Here is a 21,866-nt window from a genome sequence, read left to right as displayed (position 1 = left end):
AAAAAGTTCACGCAGATCGGTATGAGTTATCGAAAGTTTCGCTTGGTAACGTGTTTGGCCGATGTTCAAGGTATAATCAACGATCCGGTTCAATAGAGCGTGTTCTTTCTTATCTATAATTACCATAGGTGAGGCGAATTTCCAGACTATCGACGGTTCGACCTTTCAGTGTTGAGAATTCGTTTTAACGTGTTATTTCGTTAAATACTAGTGGATTCCTAGGGTTCTTTTTACGAGAAAGTTATTTCGTTACAAATGAAGATGAACATATAACTCTGAATCTACAGCCAGAACGTGCTGTGTACTCTTTCTTAAAAGAATGACATTTTACATAATTTCCGTACTAAATTTTTCATTCCTTCCAATGATAAACATTTTTTTATGTTAATATAATAGTATAAAAATGATATTAAGTCCATGCCTTGTTACAAGGTTTCAACAATTATAATTTGTTCTCCTCTGAAGTTTGTAAAGTTTGGGGTTCCGAATTAGAGTTAAATCAATTTTGATGCAATGTTTATATCTTTTCGTCTAGAGTTATCTTGGTCTCGTTGCATGACAGTTTAGTTTACTGGAAAATTTATCTATTGGTATGGCGAAATATTTTCATTTCTTTTTTACAATATGATATTAATATATCATGTTAAAATTGTAATATTGTAATTGAAGAATCTTTCAGATTATTTATGTAACACTTAATCATTTTATGCGATGCAATATGGAGTATTTAAATATTTTATTTAATTGATATGATAATCACATGCAAACAGGAAGAGAAATAATTTTATGTTATGAAAAACACATACATGCGCTTATTTAATAAATAATAATCGATATTTAGAGGGATTTGCATGTAGCAATGTGGTTAAGAGAATTACTGGTAACTGTAAAAGGTGAAGTAGTAGCTGTAAAATATTCTTCATTTTCTAGATGTTAAATGTATTGGAGACACGTACAGATACACTTGTATCTTGTAATGCAATTGTAAAAAGTTGTTTCTTTTTCTAGATGTTAAATATATCAAAAATATATTTTAAAAGCAGAAATAATTGTAAAATGTTAAATTTTTCTACCTGTTTAAATATATCGAATTATTTTCATATTTCAATCTGCCAAAGGAAATTTTCAAGCATTTAATTCGTAAAATTGCTTTAAAATATTTAACTAAACTGTCCATTTTCATGTCGAATTATCCTCTATATTGTGCGTAATTTATTCTATTTTTAATTCCATCATCGTATTTGTGTAAAAACTAACATTAATTTATATAAAGTACGATGATAATATTTTGATAAATTTTCGATAGGAAATTGTATTGGTCAGTGAATAAAAAGTTATATTCTAATAGCCTTCGTCGATTAACAAATCTATACCTTTTTAATATCGAAAATCAATAAGCGAAGAGGAATGATTTCAGATTTAATTAAACTCGCGAGAGACGCGTCACGAGAGTGTAAAAATTTTAGCCGCAGTGATTATTCCTTTTTTTTTTCTTCGTTCTCCCTCCTCTTTCGGTTGGATCCAATAAAACGAGTTTAGCGAAACACGACTGAGATTTTATTCAATAACCGACGCGTATATAGTCGATTTCATTGGCACAAAAGGAGTACGGTTGTGTTTGATGTTTCCTCTACATAAACCACGGTTGCGTTTAAATATTCCTGTGTCGAGAGACCATTGATCGTACAATTCTCCAATCGTTCGACAAATAATATGTTGAAATAAAATACTCGATATATAGAGTGTCGTAGGATTTAACAACCAAATATTTTCAGTATATTCTAAGGGTTAAATTAAGAAAAAGTGTTATATACAATGGTTCATGAACATATTCGGACATTTCTAGAAATTTTTTATGTACTCTATGTATTGTATAAAACGTTTTGAAATTTTATTAGCACTATAACGAGAAACAACTATATATGTTGGAAAAATTTGAAACGAATCCGAAAATGAACAATAGCTATATATACGATATCACCATTAGAAATTAATCCTTCGTTACAATATGTTTGCTATTTCTATCATCGAAAAATTGACAGTAATGAGAAATTGAACTTACTACCTCGTGAAGTTATTTTGATTTTGTTTCGTCTCAATGAAACAGTCAACTATTTGTATTAATTCATCAGATGTGTCAATACTTGTTTGATGTATCTTTATTTTTTCAAGTTATCCGCACATAGAAGTCAAGGACACTGACATTGGAGACGATATTGGGAGTCTTATATGATCTTTTTCATAAATTTTTAAATAATTTATCACTGTACAATTTTTTTACTTAGTTATAACCATGCAATATATCGATATAGTTTGACTATTGATTAGCCTAAATACACTCTGTATATGCTCAATATTCTGCACGCATACTCACGTTTTTACGCAATATACGGAAACGAAAAATTCAATTAAACCTCTATCGAATTGAAATCGTGCACACTGGCAAAATATATAACCGGTTTAAAGCTGGAAAATTTCGATTTATAGGAAACATCGTTAAATGTTTCTCTCGCGAAAATAGACGACGAAAAATATTACTTTTTTAACTTATTTGTTTTATTTATTTTCAATTAGAATTTCTGGATTTTTTTCGATTTTATCCATTTAACGATTTTTTTTATCATCCGATGGAGCTTGGTCCTCCCGTATGTTTTATAACCGAACAATCTACTATTTTGCAGCGATACGAGTTTTGTTTTGTTCAACGAGTGTCAATCCCCGTATTGACGGAAATACCGTATTTGTTAATATTTGTTTAAGCTCCTCCATTTGTCTCCCAGGCTTTGCTTCGTGTTACTTTTATCCAAGTATTTCTGATATTTCATCCTCCTTCTTCTGGCTTACAGATATAAAAAGTTTCGTTGCTTATTTTTTGGTTTGCTGTAAAAATCGACTAAATTCATAATTTTCTCCGGCCTCATCGTGTTCGTAAATACAAAGTATACGACCGTTTTTATTTTTTTTTTTTTTTTCGCATGACTGGCCCTCTGCTACGGGTCAAGTGTCGACGACTCAACGAAGGATCGTTTGACAAGAGACGGATTCTCTAGTAGCCCGTTTATGGAATATTTCAAGCATCATTCACGTGCTAATAGGCGTGCACGAAAATGTTCTTATGCAATATACTCCTCTATTCCTCTTTCTTTGACATCTTTTTATTTGATCTTAATTAACGTTCGATTGACGTTAGAATGATAGCCTGCATCTTTGATGTGTTATATGAAAATTTTGTTTCCATTTCGATGGTTAAATCATCATACAGGTAGAGGAGAAAAATCTTTCTTATTCTGAGCAATATCTCTTCCAAATATAGAGTGCAAAAACGTATAAATTGGTATTTTCAGTATGTCTGACTATGAGCCGATTATTCTACTTACCGTGACGTCGCGTCAAAAATAATTCTTAAATAAAGCTTGGTATATAAATTACTGCAGTCTAACCTACCATATTTATAAAAATAGTAGTATAAAATACAAGAACGCTTAAGTTACTAGTCAATGCTCTGACTGCGCATGGATTATTCTACCTACTGCGAGTACACGAAAAACAATTCATAAATAAAGGTGCACTTATTGATCATTGAATTGTATTTTCAAAGTTGTTAAAATTATATTCTAGAATGATATATTTCCTCTACAGAAGAAAAGTTACGTTATTACGTTATAGGGGGCAAAATTGGGATCCTTAAAAAACTCAATAACGCTGACGTATTTCCTTCTTTAACCCTTTAAAGTGCACTTGTTATCTTGTACTATAATGTCACCTCATATGGCGTGGGATTTTATAAATTTAATACTTCATTATAAATGCAAAAATTGAAGACTTCTCGAAAAAATATTTTTATACAATTTTATAAGATAAAATGATAAACTGAAAGGTGGTACTTTATCTTAATAAATTTAGCGAGCTCCTGACTAGTTGAAGAACTTTAAATTTTATATCCTAATTGAGAGTAACATTTATTAACCATCTTTTCATTCATTCATTTTCAATAATAATTTTCGTCGATTTAGTTTCAATTTCCAGGTTTGACTTTAGAATATCAGATTCAAAATTTATTTTGTGCTTTCAATCGCGTAATTATTTTCATTACGAAAGTTCCTTTAATTCGAAGCTTGAATTTTTTCAAACGTTTGTTCCACAAACGAGATCGACCCCTGCTTTTACGCGACGCGATCCGTGCTGCAAAGTACATTCTTAAAATAGCTGCACAAGAGAAAACATTTGAAAGAACACCTACCAATAATTTATTAGTTACGAAATGTTAGTGGCGTGCTTTTAAGCAACGCGAATGGAAAAAGAGAAAAACGCTCGTAACAGAAATGCAGAAATATTTTGCTTCTACACGGACAAACCAGAAATTTCACAATTTCTTATTGTTTCTTTTCAATTCTTGTCATTTCTATAAAACAGAATTCACACCATTTGTTCTAAATATAGAAAATTCAAACAAAACGGTTATTATTCTTCTAACAGATTTTCTACGAGCTTCACTTCGATTTCACCATCATTTTCTATTTGGTTTGATCATTTCATGCACTTAAAATGGAATCAGGATCAAAATAAATATCATTTTCGCTTCCTCGGACGATATATTGAACATTCAAACTTGATAATGCATTAACAAGCATTAACGATGCCATAAATAATAAAACTGATGAACAGTTCGAAAAAACATCGATCGTGGAGAAATAACAATTTCACTAATGATTTATTCGATTATAAAGGACTACAAAGTTTTTAAAAAGGTAAATTGGAAGAAAGATTTAAAAGATTGGAAAAGATTTAAATTGTGAAATAAATTTAAAGGGATACAATACATGCATCTTTAGCAATAATTGTGTTAGGTGGCACAGATTGCTCATCTAGAAACACTCGTAACAAATAACTGCATTCATTCCTCGCACGAGCGTTATCTTCGCGTATTTGTGTGCAACCTCAGTCCGAGAATTCGTGTTTCTCGGTGGAAATTAATCCGTATTTAAGATCATCCTCGTTTACACGCGAATAATAACAACATTCGTATGTAAGCGTAATGAAAAGAAAGCTCGTAATCAAGAGTTCGTGTTTTCCGATATCGATTGGATATTGGCGGGGAAATAAGGCGAATTGTAGTTAATTTATTCGCGTATATCTTCACGTGTTACTGAAACAAACCAGATGTTTCCAATTTATACAAACAATTAGGAAAGTAGTTATTCAACGATTAGTCGTTGCGAATACCTTTTATCACTCGAAATAATACCTAAACGCATATACATATATAATTGTTTGTCGAAACAATAGCAGTAACGTCGATGAAATTGTTAATTGGTTACTGCATTTTATTTCCAAGGTTTATTGTGTATGTAATATTTATTGAATAAATGAAATAACAAAATATTTCGTGGATAAGAAAACATTTTTTTCTTGTAGAACTAGCGAAATAGCAGTAAATATATCGACGTATACCTAAGAATATATCTAAATAGTAATACATTTATAAATTTATGAAATATTGATATTATCTATCGAGTTGTTGAGTGTTTATTACATTTTATATTCAGAGTTTACTGCGTATTATATCTTTTGTATAGAGAATGAAATAATTCGTTGAGTAGGAAACATTCCTTTTACGCAAAATTATCTTAGGAAATAGTAATTAGTGGAATGTTCGAAACATCGATTATTATCTATCCTGTTAATGCTAATTAACTGCACCTCGAGAAGTACTCGCATAATTGCATTACCACTGTGAAACAGTTGCTACGTTGTAATTCTACACGTAATTAGAAAATGCAGCGTATTGTTTCGCTTTTGAACACGCTCATTAATATTCATTAGAACATAGGTAAGAGTAACATGAGGAAAATTAGGGATTTTCAAATATTTTTAACACATTGGTAGAACTTGGGAACTAGGTCAGAAAGTTGCATTGTAACATTCAGCAGCGAAGGTTCTATTACACAAATCTTCCGTGATTTTATCTCCATGTCGTTATTAACTTCAATCCCTGCATCTGTATAATTCACACTGGATGGAAATCTCATTAGGTTCGTGGAAAATATGTGGTTAATTGTTATTTGAATTTTTCAATCATCATTATTCAATATAGGTATGTTTCAATTCTCATCAGCTTTTCAATAAGATGAATATTCAAACTTTAATGATATATATGTTATTTGCTAGTTTTTATCAATTTGTTGTAACGTTATATGTAGATTGCAGATGTTATGCAAATCCATATTTTCGAAAATATGATTAAAAATGCAGAACCTTAATGGAAACGTGTTTAACCTACCAAGTATTTTATTACAAAAAATACTGTACTCTGGATATTTTATATATTTTTTCATATTATATTCATTCTGCGCAATTCTGCACTTAAAAATTCTTGAAACGCATAAAAATTCGCAGTTTAGTTATATGAGTCGGAATATATATACTCATGTATATTTTTTAATCCCCAGTTTAATAATTTATCACTGCATTGCAGTTAAATTTATTTGATCACATGCATAATTTATTTGCATAGGTCTTCTAATGAATCTAAATTACGTATTTGAAAAAGTATACCACATTATTTCTTAGCTTCTAGAACTTCTTTTCTTAAATAAAATAGAATTTCAAGAACAGAGTGTTAACAAGACAAGCGTTAATGATGGACATTTCAAAAATCGAAATAATACACACTTCCTTCATACAGCCTTTCTCAAAAATGGAAGAAAAGGATAACGTGCTTCATGACCTGTGCTTAATAGTACTTTCTTACTTTCTCCATTGCGTGTATGCTATTCTTCGACTAGTATTTATTACGTGCCGTGACATAAAAGTTCCTTTTTATTCACCGAAAAACACGTATTCTATAAAAAAGTCTTCCTCATTTTTCATGTTTCGTTCTATAGTTTATGTATATTCTTGGTAGCCAAATAAAAGTAACTTTTAAATATTTATAGCGCGAAGTAATGTATGTTTCCTGTGTACAATTTATATACACGTTTTGCGTTAACAAAGGAATGTTAGAAAAGAACGAATAAAGAGCATAAACGAGAGTGGAATAACAACACTTTCGCGTCGGTATAGGCGAATATCCACATACACATGTTCTAAGTGCTGCTTGTAAAAGTATTAAAATAAAACCTGTTACCGTCTTGAATACCAACGAGATTGCGTCAGCAAATGTAACCAGGGATGCGAACATATAAAAATGTAAGGTACATTACATCGACCATCACTTCGTCGAGGTGTTAAATGTTTGGGATTGAATGGTCAATTGAGCACAAGTAGTAAGAAACGATATTTCTCAGACGTTCCACTTCCACGGAATAAACGGTGTTGTTATTCTTACACTACTATTATTATTTACTGTAGATTATAGAATATAGGAAGCATGTATTGAAAATAAAATACAATAAAAATCAAATTTAGAAAATAAGAACACTGATATATAATGATATACGGAACCATAAATACAGAGAAAGGAAATAGAAAACGAGAATGAACGAAATGATTAAAGAAGAGGAAGTATAGAGAAGAATTTGAGACACAAATGATTAAATGTTAGAATATTATTATTTAAGCTCAAATACAAGTTCAATTCTCACGAATTCTACCACACTTGTGCATAGTAGCGCACGCCTAATCAATTTAGTGCAATAACTAACAACTTTTAATATGACTTTTACATATTATTCAAATAACATAATTTAAGTTGTCAATTAGATTCGACTGATCTGGACTGGAGACATCAAAAGAAAAATTTCTTTAAAAATAAGTATTATTAGATTTCGATGAGACGTACTTAGAAAGAGTATCCATTCGCAGCAACCTTTAAGCGATGAGACCACGTAGATTATAAATTGTGTAGCAAGTAATAGAGCTAATTGGGTACATTCGTGATTAGATTTTTATTTAATTAGAAAATTTATTCGACTGTCAGCAGAAGTGCCATTGATTCTTAAAATTGTAATGTATCAAATTTGCCGGAAAATTTTGGAATTTTCTTTGGTTCTCTCATCATTCTTTCTAATAATTTCCATTATATTCGACAATTTTTTTCAATGTAGTAGATTTTACTTGGAATTGTCAAGCAGATTTTCCAATCAATTTCAATGATTGATTCGATTCAATTATTTCATTTTCAATTATAATAAAAATGAACTAGTATTCTACGTATACATATAACGTTTGTGATTATTAGTATCCGCTTCTACACCTCATTCATAATATGTGGAAACTTTACACTAATTTTACAATAATTCCAACCACTGCTAATATTGTATTCTTACTTAAACTAAGTCGATAACATCGCATGTGGCACGAAAAAACTTGTTCATCTGTGATAAAAGACCACGCGAGTTGAAGCGAAAGCTTATCGACTCGAGCTTGCAATATGCCACGACATTACCGACAGACGATATTTGAGTTATCAGGATACTGTAGAAATCTCTTCGGAAGCTCTGTATCGACACGATCTTTATCGGAACATCTCTATTTTCCACATCAGATTTTAGAATTTGAAAACTGATTGTCATGGAGGATAAAATCGCAGAATGAGAAATAGTTGTATGAAATAAATATAGTTGTATGAAATATAGTTCTATTTAGGATTTTAATCTCACGAATTTCTTATTAACAAATAATTATCTTTTTAAATACTAACTTTAAAATTAAGATAATAACGAATAGAAATTTAAGAAATTTAATTGAATTTAGTTTTCGACATATGAACTTCCCAAAAGCCATAAACTCGGAGCGACCATAGAGCGGAAAACACTCTAGTTTTCGTTTTTTTCTTCATTTCTTCAAATAAGTACACGCTTTTAATGTTTAATTTTCAAGAAATAAATTACTTACTGACATAAATCCATTTAGCACAAAAACATGACACGAATGGAGAATTTTAGGGAAAATATAAAAAATAGTGTTTGTCGTATCACCAATTTTCTATAATATAATTTTCAATTTATGGAGTTAATCAACATGACTCCTGAATGGCTTACCTGGCATGTGGATGAAAAATGTTTTGATTCATAAGAAATAAAATTTTTGGTTTCTAAGGAAATTGCAAACATGAACGTTACATTTCACACAGTAGATTCTATAAATTATAAAAATAGGGGTAAACTATAACCTTTTTTATCAGATTTGGACCACAAATGAATAAGATGCTAAGAGTAAACGGTATTCATCCTGATCTCCGTGGATTAAATATACTTTTCAAACTTCACATCAATATTTGCGTTTTCATAAATCGTCGAAAAAGATATCGGTTTGCCTTTTTCTCTCTTTGCAAAATAGCTTTTGCTATCGAGAAATATTGAGACTGCTCTCGAGATACTGTTTGCACGTCTTGTTCCCTATCTTCGTATTCATGTCGCGCTGAAACTGTCGGTATTCGTATCGAAATCATCGACTGCTCGATTATATACAATGCTTGTCGATTCGCCCCTAAGTTACGTCGTGATCCCTTAGAAATACATGAATAATTGTAACGTCCAAAGTAAATTCGCTTTTCTCAAGGATTACGTTGTGTTTCTTGAGAACATTAAGCTTTAAAATTCGTAACTTGCATCAAAGTCGAATTGACAGAAAATTGTTTCGCTTATTTCAATTTATTCGTTTCGTTAGGATCGTGACAGTCGCAAACTGTTATCTTTGTACACGGCTGGCAATTTGCTCTAAGAAATTGGATTGTTTCAGATGTTTAGTTTAATAAGGATTAAGTGGAAAGGATCCTTGTTAGTTTCATTAAAATGTGCAATTTAATAAATTAGGAAAAATGTCTCTGTGGCTGCTAGAATATTACGGTGCTCATTTTCTTGATGTTCTGTCATCAAATTTTTAAATTGGATCCAATTACAGTCGCAGTGAACTTTCTTTAAAACTTTCTGTGTTTCAGGAAAAATTTTAGCATAAAATTGAGACAATAACTGTTTCGTACTTTCTTGGAACTTCGAAAATTTTTTAAATGGTGGAAATAACAATTAGACCGAAAATGCCTATCTATATAGTATATTCTCTTTAATTTTTCTAATAAGTTCTAAAAACTAATTCCTTCTTATTTGTCATTTCTTATCACTGGGTTTCTGTCCTTTTATACGCGAAAACTTAAATAGAGAGAACTTCTTTTTGAGGATACCAAGAAAATATCCCTTGAATTCTGGACGATCTTCCTTATGAAATTCAGATTACATCGGCAATATATTTTAACTCTACATGTGTTCCATTTATTCGATTCCGTGTCCTTTTGAGAACACATAAATTTTTATAGACCGCAGAGGACAGTTCTTGCTTGATACTTACATACCTTTATTATAAATTGTGAACGAAAGAAAAACAATTCCTTTGAATAATTCTCTTGCTATTTCCTTTGCAAATAATCAGTAAAGAAGGATTCAATTTAGTAATTTCAATTTATTCCTCTTTCAGCGTGGAGATATGTGATGTTAAACAATAGTCTACATTTCGAATAGGGATCATGATTGCTTCGAGAAATAGAGGATCCTAATTACTCAATTCCGTACCAGCGAACGATGTCGTGATATAATGCATATCCATCACGAATGCAAACTGTCTCGTAGTAAACTGACACAGAGATACCTCCGCGATATCGACCTCAAGAAAATTGAATTCTAAAGAGCTTATCGTTTAAAACCTCCGCAATATTAGGTGCTTGTAGCGCTGTATTTCCTTCGAAAATTAATCTAAAATGTAAAAAACATTAGAAATTCGATGACTATTAAACATTTTTATAGAACCAGTTAATTTTTTGAGAATTTAATTTTGATTAAGTTATGATCAAAATTTTATTTATCAATTGTTAATTAATGATGAAACAAGACACGATGTACTAAAATTACAATCGGTTTTATCAGATACAAATAAATTTATCGTACATGCAATCAATAACTTGTTACTGTATTTGTGTTAATAACTTACGACTTTACAATGTTTAATATGTAGCATTGAGCACAGAAGAATTAAAGCTTCGAGATTACAATAAGTTTCATGATCATGTTTAAAAATTGAAAGCTCCATTATGAATATTTCCAGGTAATCTATGTAGAATGCATTAAAACATGATAATAATTCTAAATGTATATTAATAATCTTCAAAGTAAAATTCTGTAGTAGCGGCAAATTGAAGGAGACTTAATAGTTTATCGTGTCTTTCGTGTTTTTAATTTCATCATCATTAATTTCATATGCTATTCGTTCTATTTTCTATTAATTTCATGCACTTCGTCTATTAAAGAGCTATATAATGGTACACCACAAAAGAGTTCCTATATGTCTCTCATCCATCATTACGGTGGCTCGTAAAGGTATTTGTATTTTCCATAGAAAGCATTTAGGTATATGTTACGTGTGTTATATAAAACATTTGGAAGTTTTGAGTCTTATTAGAATGCTAATGAAATTTCATGCTTCGTATGACACATATTAATACATTTATGAAAAGTGTGAAAAATTTATCTAAAATTCCATGAAAATGTTCAACTACTTTTGTGTATTTTCGTTAGTGCAGTAGATTATTCTTTCGCCTGTGCCATCAGTCGCAATGTAATAATCTGCTGTTGTATTGATCAGGGAAAAGAGTGTACAAGAACGTAAGAGATGAAGAAAATTTAACCCTTGAACCGTAAAGGTGGGTATTTCATGTCTAAGTTATTTTGACCGAGTTGAGTTGCTCGCAAGGGATCAGGTAGAAAACCTTCTCAGCCCCCTGCCTAAAAAAATTATTTGATAAAAGATTTATGATAACCTTAATCCAAAACATTTGAAGATATTATACGAATTTTTTGGGGATTTTTCTAACAAGTGTTACCCACTGAAAAATGCATCGGACACGAAAGTCGGAGTTAGAGTTATAGTTAGAGTATCGTAAGAGCGTTTACAGTCTAAGGGTGAACTTTTGACATTTTGAATTTTCCCGGGAACGGAAGTCGTTTATTAGAATCTTTCGTATTCCGGACGTTCGATCACCGTAGAATAAATTTGGTGATCTGAAACTCGGAGCCGCAAGTTATTATCAAGTCGACCAATGTATTACGCGTAGGTTGCTATGCCGATATGCTTACTGAGGCCGATATTTCTACAGTACGAGTGCGTGGAAACTCGATATAAGTCGCCGGGGTTCGATGTATGACTTCCTCTTTTACAAACTTAAGTCGTCTCAAATAAAACATTAACATTAACTATTTATCGAACTAGATTCTTATTACGATGAATGCATTTTACATGTTGAGAATTGTGGATCGTAATCGCTGAAATAAATACGTAGGAACACTTTCATTATATGTAGAGGTGATAAAATAAAAAGTTCTTGTAGTTGTTTAACATATAATTTAGAACATGTTCATAGCTAACAATTAGTTATTAGTCCATCACAGATTTTGGTATACCGCACATTATTTTAGCATATGTATTACCGAAGAAAGTACGTTAGTTACGTTTTGTTTCCTGTATATAAGGCAACATGCTACCTTTACAACTAGCGAGAAAACAAATATCGTATAGGCCACCTTGCAACACATTCATGTATTACAAACGCTAGTTGTCGAATGATTGGTGGAGACAGGCAGCTACGAGGTAGAGAATGGCAAAAAAATTTGGAACGTGTTGAGAATTGTGGATACTAATCGCCGGAATAAATATGTAGGAACTTTCATTACACGTAGAGATGATAAAATAAAAAAATGTTTGTATTTATTTAACACCTGCTTTACAAGAAAGTACATAGATAACAATTACAAGAGCTTTACTGGCGCACCACCTATCCACCCGAGTGTACTTCACAACATTTCAGTATGTGTTTTTTTTTTTTTTTTATGATGTTTATTTAACCAAGGATACAATTTTCGTTACATTTTGGTATTCATAATAAACTGTGAATTTTGGTAATGGTGTGCTAGGCAAAAGTACCGATACGCGACGGTACGACGTAGCCATACTATATTATGTGTCGGTGTTTTACAATTTTTTGTGATTTTAGATCTATTCTTTGGATTTAAGCCGCTGGGGGGCGGAGCTTTTATGTAATTTTGTTCTTGCTTGATTTTTTTTGTCCTGAAACTTGGTCGCAAAACAGGACTTATCGGACATTTCAGTATGTGTACTTCCGAAGGAAGTACGATAGTTACGTTTTGTTTGCTGTTTATATAGCAACGTACTACTTTTGCGACAATTAGCGAGAAAAAAAATATCTTATAGGCCACCTTGCGACACATCCATGTACTACAAACGCAAGAGTACTTATTATTTACTACATCAAAGAGCTACATAACAGTGCACCACAAGCAGGTAAAAAGTTCCATTATGTCTCCCATCCCTTAATTAGCATACTCTGCCTCTTGAGTAGTACTTAATAGCACCATCTAATTCATGTTTTCTGCCTGTATAGGTTATATTCGCTTCATGTTATTCGCTATGTTTACTGTATTACCTTTTGTGCGGTAATAACGTGTAGACGAAGCAATATCGCATATATTGTAATAACACAATAGTAAAAAATTGATTAAAACAACATTGTAGAATATTTTAATCTTTTTCGTAGAATTACGAATAATTGAAATCTTTTATTTCGTTACAATTTTCCAAAGCGAAACTTTCCAAATCAATCCTTTTCTAGCAATAGTATATTAAGAATCATATATCAAGGAATGCATTTAAAGAATATAGTAAAACAGTTTATTTACTCTTCGTTTTCTATTTTGAAGCGACATTTTGAGGTTGAGGATTGTAAAAAATCATAGGGATGCAGATCGTCATGTTAAAAAGAGCATCTAATTATGGTATATTTATTTTAACGGAAAACAACAATTGATATTTAACACTGGTGTATCAATAACAAAGACTATATTCTGTCTGTATATTTTTAACACTGTTATAAAACATTGCGAGGACAAGAAAAGTGTGAAGCAAGACAAATGAAAAAGATTATTTAATTTAAATGGTGAGCGAATGAGTAGTAGAATGAGTCACTATAGTGGCGCGTCGTAATATAAGATGACATTCGCGAAAGCCACTATAGTGGCACATTGTACCTAAGTGGTTAAATCCATAAAGGGAAAAATATCTTCGTTAATGTTTTCGCTTGTTATCGTATACAAAAGATTTTCGAACAATATTTTTAGAGGATGTTGAGTCGAAAGTTCAGCATGCCGGATTGTAGGATTATTGTGCACGTTAATTAAAATTTTGCGCGTCCCTAATTGTTTTAATCGCCTGTGAAATTACGTACGAATGTCGTATCTTATCTTATTTGGAATAACGTATCTTATTTGGAAAATGCGACTGAATATCCAACAACCTTTTAATTTATCTATATTATAAATATTTTCATAGAATTTTAATCCACGTTACACGGCTGCAAAAATTATCGAAGTGGAAGATTTTAAATAAGACATAATAAATTGAAATTTTATAATAAAGTGAAATAGCTAAAGCAAAAGAAAATAAACGAAAATTTAAAAAATTAATGCAACATTTCTATATATTTAATGTAAAAATTCTCCTAAGTTCACATAATGGTATATAACTACATAATAAAATAAAAATAAAAAATAAAAAAATAAAATAGTATATAAATAGCATATAATATAATAGTATATAATAGCACATAATAGTACACAGTAATACATATGAGTATTTCGTAAGGATGCAGCAGGAACACAGGATTTAACTTCCAAAGACTCGCTATAAAACTTCTAGGGATTATAGACTAAAGACATTTGCCTCTCGAAGATCTCATTTTCTCCAAAACTGCTGCAACATGCCCGGTGATTTTTATTTAATATCGATACATCGGTGGTGCAATCGTTATCTCTGTTATACTGTTTCCAGCAACGCAGTTTTACAATTGCCGCATCGCCGTCGTGGTTTGCATTCACACGTAGGAAGCGTGAAACGCCCGTGGAATCTATCAAACCGTTTCGCGGCATCGATCGATGCGTACAAACGGTAAATTAAGACCTTGGCATTGACAAAATATCTGGGTCGGGAGTATATTCCAATGAACGGTGGAACGAAGCTTTGGAATCGTCGTTATATTTACTTAAAAAAAAAACCAACCTGATAATTTCACTTGCTAAATCCACTACATTCGAGTAAAGAATATAGTAAGGAAAAAAAATATAACAAAGCATCTTTTGCAATGTCTGTTCGTTCGTTAGTTTATTTTTGACTCGACAAAGCTTTCTTTTGCTTGATTTATATAGTAAATACGATCCAGACATTCCACGGGATATAATAAATTAGCATAGAACATGGGAGAAAAAAAGGAAGAAGTTAGGAGAAAGTTGCTGGAATTTCACTGTTGCCTCAGGAAATAGTTCGTTAAGAGACGAAATTTTCCATACAAAATGTCGCGTCCAGGGTAGCTCGTTATTTCTTTGAGTTACTATTCGCGTTAAGCGCCAACTTTTTCCGCTAGGGAGATATGTTCAAGTTTTGTAAAGTATCTTCCTCCAAAAACAAACCCGACCTCGCACGAAGGCTTTAAACTATGAGGTAACGATGGGCCGAGACTTGTTCATTCTAGAAGTTTTGTAGGAGAACATAAATGACAACTGTAATTTTCGTTTCGTTTTAAACAAAAGCAAGCTCTCATGTTTTATTCTTATAATACAACAGAGAGATCTTTCATTCCTCATGACGAATGAAATTAAGTTGAAACGGAGGTAAATTGAAATTTAGAGGAATGGATTATATATTTTTAATACGTTAAAAATTTCTAGATCTTTTATCTTATCTATTTATTTTATTTTATTGTTATATTAGACATTAATTAAATAAAACAGAAAATAGAATAGAATGCTTAGAATAAAAAGCTGTTTTCAATCTCAGAACCAAAGCATAGAAACTCTGTTCAGTTTTTTTAGATTTTCTATTATTATTTTAATGGTTACGAAGATTCGATACAATTTTCTACAATTTATGAAAACAATTCACATGAGTAATCGATCATTTTATAAAAGACTTACGGAGTGTAATATTTTCATAGTAAATAGAAGATATGCCTGTATATAATTCTATATTATTATAGAACTATGAATTTATCTTAGCAATACTTTGTTTATTTTACAAATACTTAGGAGTTAATTAAATTTGAATATCTTACATCTTTTTTCCATTCTCATACCAAATGCCGTGGTATAGTCACATTTGATGGAAAATATTGGGAAATACTGCTGACATCGAAAGATCAATTGAGATTGGTTATATTATTTGAAGAAAGAATAGGCAGCTTGTTTTAATTGCTTTTTATCCCTCTTTCAATACCACAAGATTGTTCATATTGACTTTGATATTTATTTAAAATTTCATCCTTCCGGTTCATGGCCGTTGTTATTTATCATTTCTGAAACAATGGATTCCAAAGTAACAATGTTACGTAATTTTGAATACAATGTATTACGTGTAACCTGCATTTGCATATTTGCATTTTTCTTTCTTGTTTTCGATATCAGAAAGCAATTGAAGACCAAAGCTGAAAATCGTAATGTCACATTTTAAAATTCAGTATGTTAACAACCAGTTCCACCTTAAAGCTATTTTTGCATTTGATTTTGGTATTAAATTTGTGTCTTTGTCCCCTTCACAAACATTTAAAAAATATTGATAACATTAGTTGCGCAGAGTAACTAACCAAACTAATATTATTCGTTCTTTACAGCATACTGTGAATTTGTTACTAATTTTCGAAAGAATTATATCTTATAGAAATAAAAGAATCTAGCAGATTATTCCTTTTTTATACTGTTTCATGGTTTCCTTTAGCCATTAAGTGACATGAAAGTTAAAACTTGTCATATTTTTCCCATGTGGTTTCCAATGGCACTCAACAAAATTTAGATTAAACGGTGATTTTATTCAATTGTTGGTAGTTCTTCGTCAGGTTTTCTACTACCAATTTCGACGGAACTTTTCGTATTTGCGAAGTGAATGAAATTAAATGGGATGCAAGCTTCTTCTCTTCTTTCTCATGGAAAGTTGAGCCCGAAAGACGAATCTGCCATACGATGTTTCTCCCTTTTAACGCTCTCTTGCGAAGTATTGCTAAAGATATGGAAAAAGTTTCTCGAGAAGTAATTTGTAAGCACTTCTATTTATTACTCGACGAGATAACATTTTCAGGGTCGCTCAGAAGCAGACAAGTTCTGAGTGATGTTTCAGCTGTATATCTCAAAAATAATATTTTTTTTCCTATTCATATAGAACCAATATCCAAACCCGTAGTTTGATGTAATATTTCTCTTGGTGATTACGAAGATCGTCAAAGTTACATATAATTCCGTATTTATAATTAAAATTATTAATACACTTTTTCCAAAAGATTTTCCCGAGCTTAAAGTTTCTTTCGATTCTTAGAAATTCCATGATACGAAATTAGTGGAATCTATCTTTCGAAATATTTCAACATTTTCATATATAATTGACCTGCTCTCTATCGATTGTTAAACAAATTTTTATCTACCTACAAATGAAGGGTGTGTTCTCATAAAAATTTCTTTTTCTAATATCTAATTCACCTAATAACTTTCATAAAGAATTTATTGATCGAACATGTTTTAGAAATTTTTATAAAGAATCTATTTCAATGCACTTTCAATGCACTTTACATACAGATAATTTAACCAATATCTCCTAATGGAATTGTATTTATAAACGACACTCGCCTAATGGGTCGATGACTTTGATGTAATCAATCGAATCGAATAAACACTTCGAATCTCTAATAAGCTCCATCCGTCAATCACGCTATTAATTACTAATGGTACCGAGTATAAATTAATCACCAATCCTCAATCAGTAAACAAATAAACACGTGCATGTACGTACCTTTGATGAAATCTACAGCCATTTCCAAACCATATGTATCCTTGTCGCAATCGTCGAGAATATGTGCACCAATCTTGACACCGGGCACGATTTCACGATCGTTGAGCGTGTCTAAGGTATACAACATAGCCTCGAGTGCTTGGACACCACCCTGTGGCATCACTGGACCGCAAGTGTAGTAGTCCTCTCTCTCGTGCACCATCATCAAACCACCCAACACTAAATCACCTTCTACCACAGCGCTGTGTTTAACTGGCCACGGAGGTTCCTCCGACTGCAGTTTGTGCGAGGAATTATCCATATTACGTAAAGGCACATCCTCCATCGTCACACGAGAGTCTTCGTCATTTGGTTCCAATGACGTGACGATCGTATCGAAACTCAATAACTGATCCTCGTCGTTACTTAACGAAATAGTTGACGTTTCGATGTCCATTTGTATTTGATCGACTTCAGTCGATGAAAGCATTACGTTGTTTGTAGCAAGAAAATAATCCTTTGTAGTTTGATCCATTAAGGTCAGTACGATGGACGAATTCCTCGAGATAAATTCCAATGAATCGTTCAACGTAACTTGCGAAGCGGCAGTTGTATCGTTACCAGCTTCTGACAGCGTGGGATCGATGTTTAGGGTCGGAACGTTGTTTTGACCAACCCCATGTTTATTCAGTATCGACGTGGAAGTTTCGCTAACTACCGTGCCCTCGACCTCCATAGTGAAATCACGTCTAAGCTTCGTGGAGGTCCCAATTTTCGACGATCTGGACTTTCGTTCTTTTGAAAAACGATCGTTGATCAGAATTGTGCTCAAGGTGGTAGAATCTTCTGACACTCGATCTTCAGGATTGTCCACGGTCTTTTCGCCCCTTTCGACAGGATTAACGTCTTTCGTAGTTTCATCAGCCAACTTGTCGGCTCCTCTGTCATTTTTCAAGGAAGATCTTATGGTCGGTTCATTAGCCTTAATTTCGTCGGCGTTCATCGGAGTATTTTGATCCAGCAGCTCTATAGGTCTCGAGCCAACAGATTTGTCTTTTCCGAGAACGATTAGGGAACCATTAAGCCGTCGCTGGTTACTTTTTCCTTCGTCGTGCCCGATTGATCTCGATTCTTGGCTGTCTGATACAGAGACCGCTTTATCATTGATTTTACTACTTTTTGAGACTACTTTATCATTGCTTCTACTACTGGCTTTTTCTTCTTCCTTAAAAGTAACGGTTTTAGACACATTTGGTAGTTGAAATGGTATCAAAGACAGCTTCGACTCAGTTTGTTTCTCATTATTTACAAGCAATTGATCAGGCAGTGTATTTACGTTGAAATTCTCGGCCATTTTTCTTCCGTGTTGCATCGTTGACGAGTTACTGAATGGATCGTTAGCGTTCCTTCCGGTAACCTGGAAGAGGCCATTGCTCTTGAAGACAAAGCTTCCTTCGGCTAGACTGTTCATATCGTGCCTTAGATGCGTGGAATTCCTTTGAGCCGTAACCGAGCCGCGTGGTGAATTCACGAATACGTTCTCAGACTCCTTTGTCACGCTACTTAGCGTAGACCTTTCTTCCTCGCCTGTCTGAATAGCGCCTTCCTGGCTCTCGTCAATCTCCGCCCACGACGCGTCTAATTCCATTTCATCAATTAGATCATTGTTCGTATTCGGACTCATTAACACAGATTCGTTGTTTGAATGTCGAGTGTCCGTGTTTAATCGCGAATTAATTGTGGTAGGCGTTGTTGATGCAAATTTTTGGTTATTTAGCGATTTCTTCAATTCTATTTTGTCAATCGAGTTTACACTTGTGTTTTGGATTGTGGAAGAAGATTCGTTGCTTGCCTTTAATGTATCCGTCTTTGAATTATTTCTATTTGGAATATACGATTTTACCAATGTTTTGTTTATTGAATCTGGATTTGTATCGTGGTTTATTGAATCAGACTTATTGGTTAATGTAAAGATACTTGTCATTAAGCGTGAATAATTACCTTTTGATGTATTTGCGTCTTCTAACGTTGCTTGGTTAATTAAATCTAGGTGTGAATAAATTTCAACATTTGATTCTTCTAATTTTGTTCTGTTAACTGAAACCGGATTTACATCATCGCCCCTTAAACTGGATTCGTTACTCGATGTTAAAATATTTTCCACTAAATTTGAATAATTCCCACTCGATGCACTGGATTCCTCCAATTTTGTTCTGTTAATTGAATCTATACTGAAATTATGTCTTTTCGAATGTGATTCATTCCTCAACTTTAAAGTAACTGTATGTACTTTTGTATTATTTTCATCTAATTCTTCTAACTTGTGTTGCCTTTGATCGATCAAATTTTCTGTGAAATTATCTTGAACCAAATCATACTTCAATTCTTCCACGATATTTCCCTCGTGGTTGTTTATCTCGTTCTCCAAAGAACTCTTCATTGTTCCATGGAAAGTAACATTCTCCAAAGTTTCGTCTTTAGGCAATGAATCGGAAGCATCACCGGCTAAAACGAAATTTCTCTTCTCTCGAATCGAAGAAGAATAGGTGCCTTTGTCTCCTAGGTCGTCGTGTCCTATCGTTGATCTCTGTTTCGGCGAGATTCCATTAAATTCGCGTGTATTCTCCGCGTGACGGCGCGCAGCCATTGATTTATGAGACGCTGAATGGTGCCGGAAACCCTCGGCTCTCGAAGAATGATGGTTACCGCGTCCTGTCTTGAATATGTCATTTCGTGGATCGCTATTCGAAGGCCTGGAATCACGCGGGGCATACCACGGCCCGAGATTTATGTTTCGACTCGGTTTCTTTTTCATATACCGAACCGATCGTCCAAATCTCTTCTTACCATTCTCGCGTCTACCTTTCGATTTTCTTGCAATAATCAATTTATTCGCTTTCAAATTCCCATTTAACTTTCTATTGAGAGAAACAGAGAACACAGAGTAGCCAGTTAAAAATCGTTTCTTAATGACTTTCTGTCTCTCATCTTGGCTCTTTGAATCCTTGAAAGTCTCCCCTAGACTAATGTTTGGTATAATTTGCAAGGCATTCGCTTTATCAAATCTTTTTCTTTGATGAGAATTTCTCATTGAACGTTCTCGTTTTTTAACGCCTGTGATCTGCCCTTCGGAAGTCGTCAACGAGTCGTCATCGTGCGAAATCGCCCTGACGTGATCGTAATACGGATATCCTTTGTCCAGCAGCACGCTTCCTCTTCGAATCGCCTCCGTCGTCGTTTTATGTTCTCGCGTCTTAGACGGTTCAGCCAGTCTCACGCGGTTGATCCGCCTGGATATGTTCTTTATCGCGCCGCGAGGTATCCAGGAGGATAAACGCGGTTGTTCGGGAATTTCCAAGCTGAGACTGTTCGATCCTTCGGCAACTTGTTCACTAGACTCGCTTGCTCGAACGTTACGAGATCGTTCGTTGGGATCGACGAGTTTGGATTGGCGAAGGTCGTCATGGATCGACCGATCGTTATTGAAGTTTTCACCAGGCAGAGTTATATCGTTGAGCTTCGTAGCTCGCTGTGTTATTGCTTTCGTCTCGCCTTTCGACAAGATAGTATTTTTCTTATTGATGTGCAAATGAGATTGTATTGGTGTTGTTGTCGAGGTCGATGATTTTGATGAAATTGGAACTGATGAAGGATTTAAGTATTTCCGCGAGTCTAAAGATGGTCCGTTGGAGTTGTAAGTTCCGTAAGTGGTTTTGCTGTGGTTAACCAGCAGCTCGGCGTTACCATAATCGAGCGGATAACGTTCACCCGCTAAGCTGTTACGTAGAATCGACAGCAATAGTGAAACGGCCAGGACGGCCAACCAACCGTTGTTCCGCCGCATCACCTGCCTTCCGTGACGAACATATCCTGGTCCTGAAAGCAAACGTAGCATAGTAAGTTTGATATATTGTGGATTATTTGTTAACTTAACGTGGACGTAATTTGAACTATATAGGTTTAGTCCGGTAGAAAAATTAGTTTACTCAAAGAAATGGAAGTGGAGATTGAAAAGAATAAAACTTTCTTCAGTTCTGTCTTTAAATTGTATTATTAATAATAAC

The 21,866-nt window shown here is 33.2% G+C and overlaps 1 protein-coding gene and 1 long non-coding RNA gene across 2 annotated transcripts in view; one reads left to right on the top strand and one right to left on the bottom strand.

Moving 5' to 3' along the window:
• The window catches only part of Glurb (metabotropic glutamate receptor B), a 323,110-nt gene that overhangs the window by 153,556 nt on the left and 147,688 nt on the right, over positions 1 to 21,866 (bottom strand). Inside the window, exon 2 of the mRNA XM_069124977.1 lies at positions 17,824 to 21,678. Within this exon, the coding sequence (XP_068981078.1) occupies positions 17,824 to 21,646 (3,823 nt within the window). The 5' untranslated portion in view covers positions 21,647 to 21,678. The remainder of the gene's footprint in view (positions 1 to 17,823; positions 21,679 to 21,866) is intronic.
• Positions 1 to 21,866, top strand: part of LOC138185788 (uncharacterized) — a 273,806-nt gene that overhangs the window by 118,023 nt on the left and 133,917 nt on the right. The gene's annotated exons all lie outside the window — the stretch shown is intronic.

The sequence above is a fragment of the Bombus flavifrons genome, chromosome 12 (assembly GCF_040668555.2).
Source record: "Bombus flavifrons isolate JBK064 chromosome 12, iyBomFlav1_principal, whole genome shotgun sequence".
Taxonomy (NCBI): Eukaryota; Metazoa; Arthropoda; class Insecta; order Hymenoptera; family Apidae; genus Bombus; species Bombus flavifrons.
Note: the sequence above shows the minus strand (reverse complement) of the source record. Positions and strands in the feature narration are given on the sequence as shown.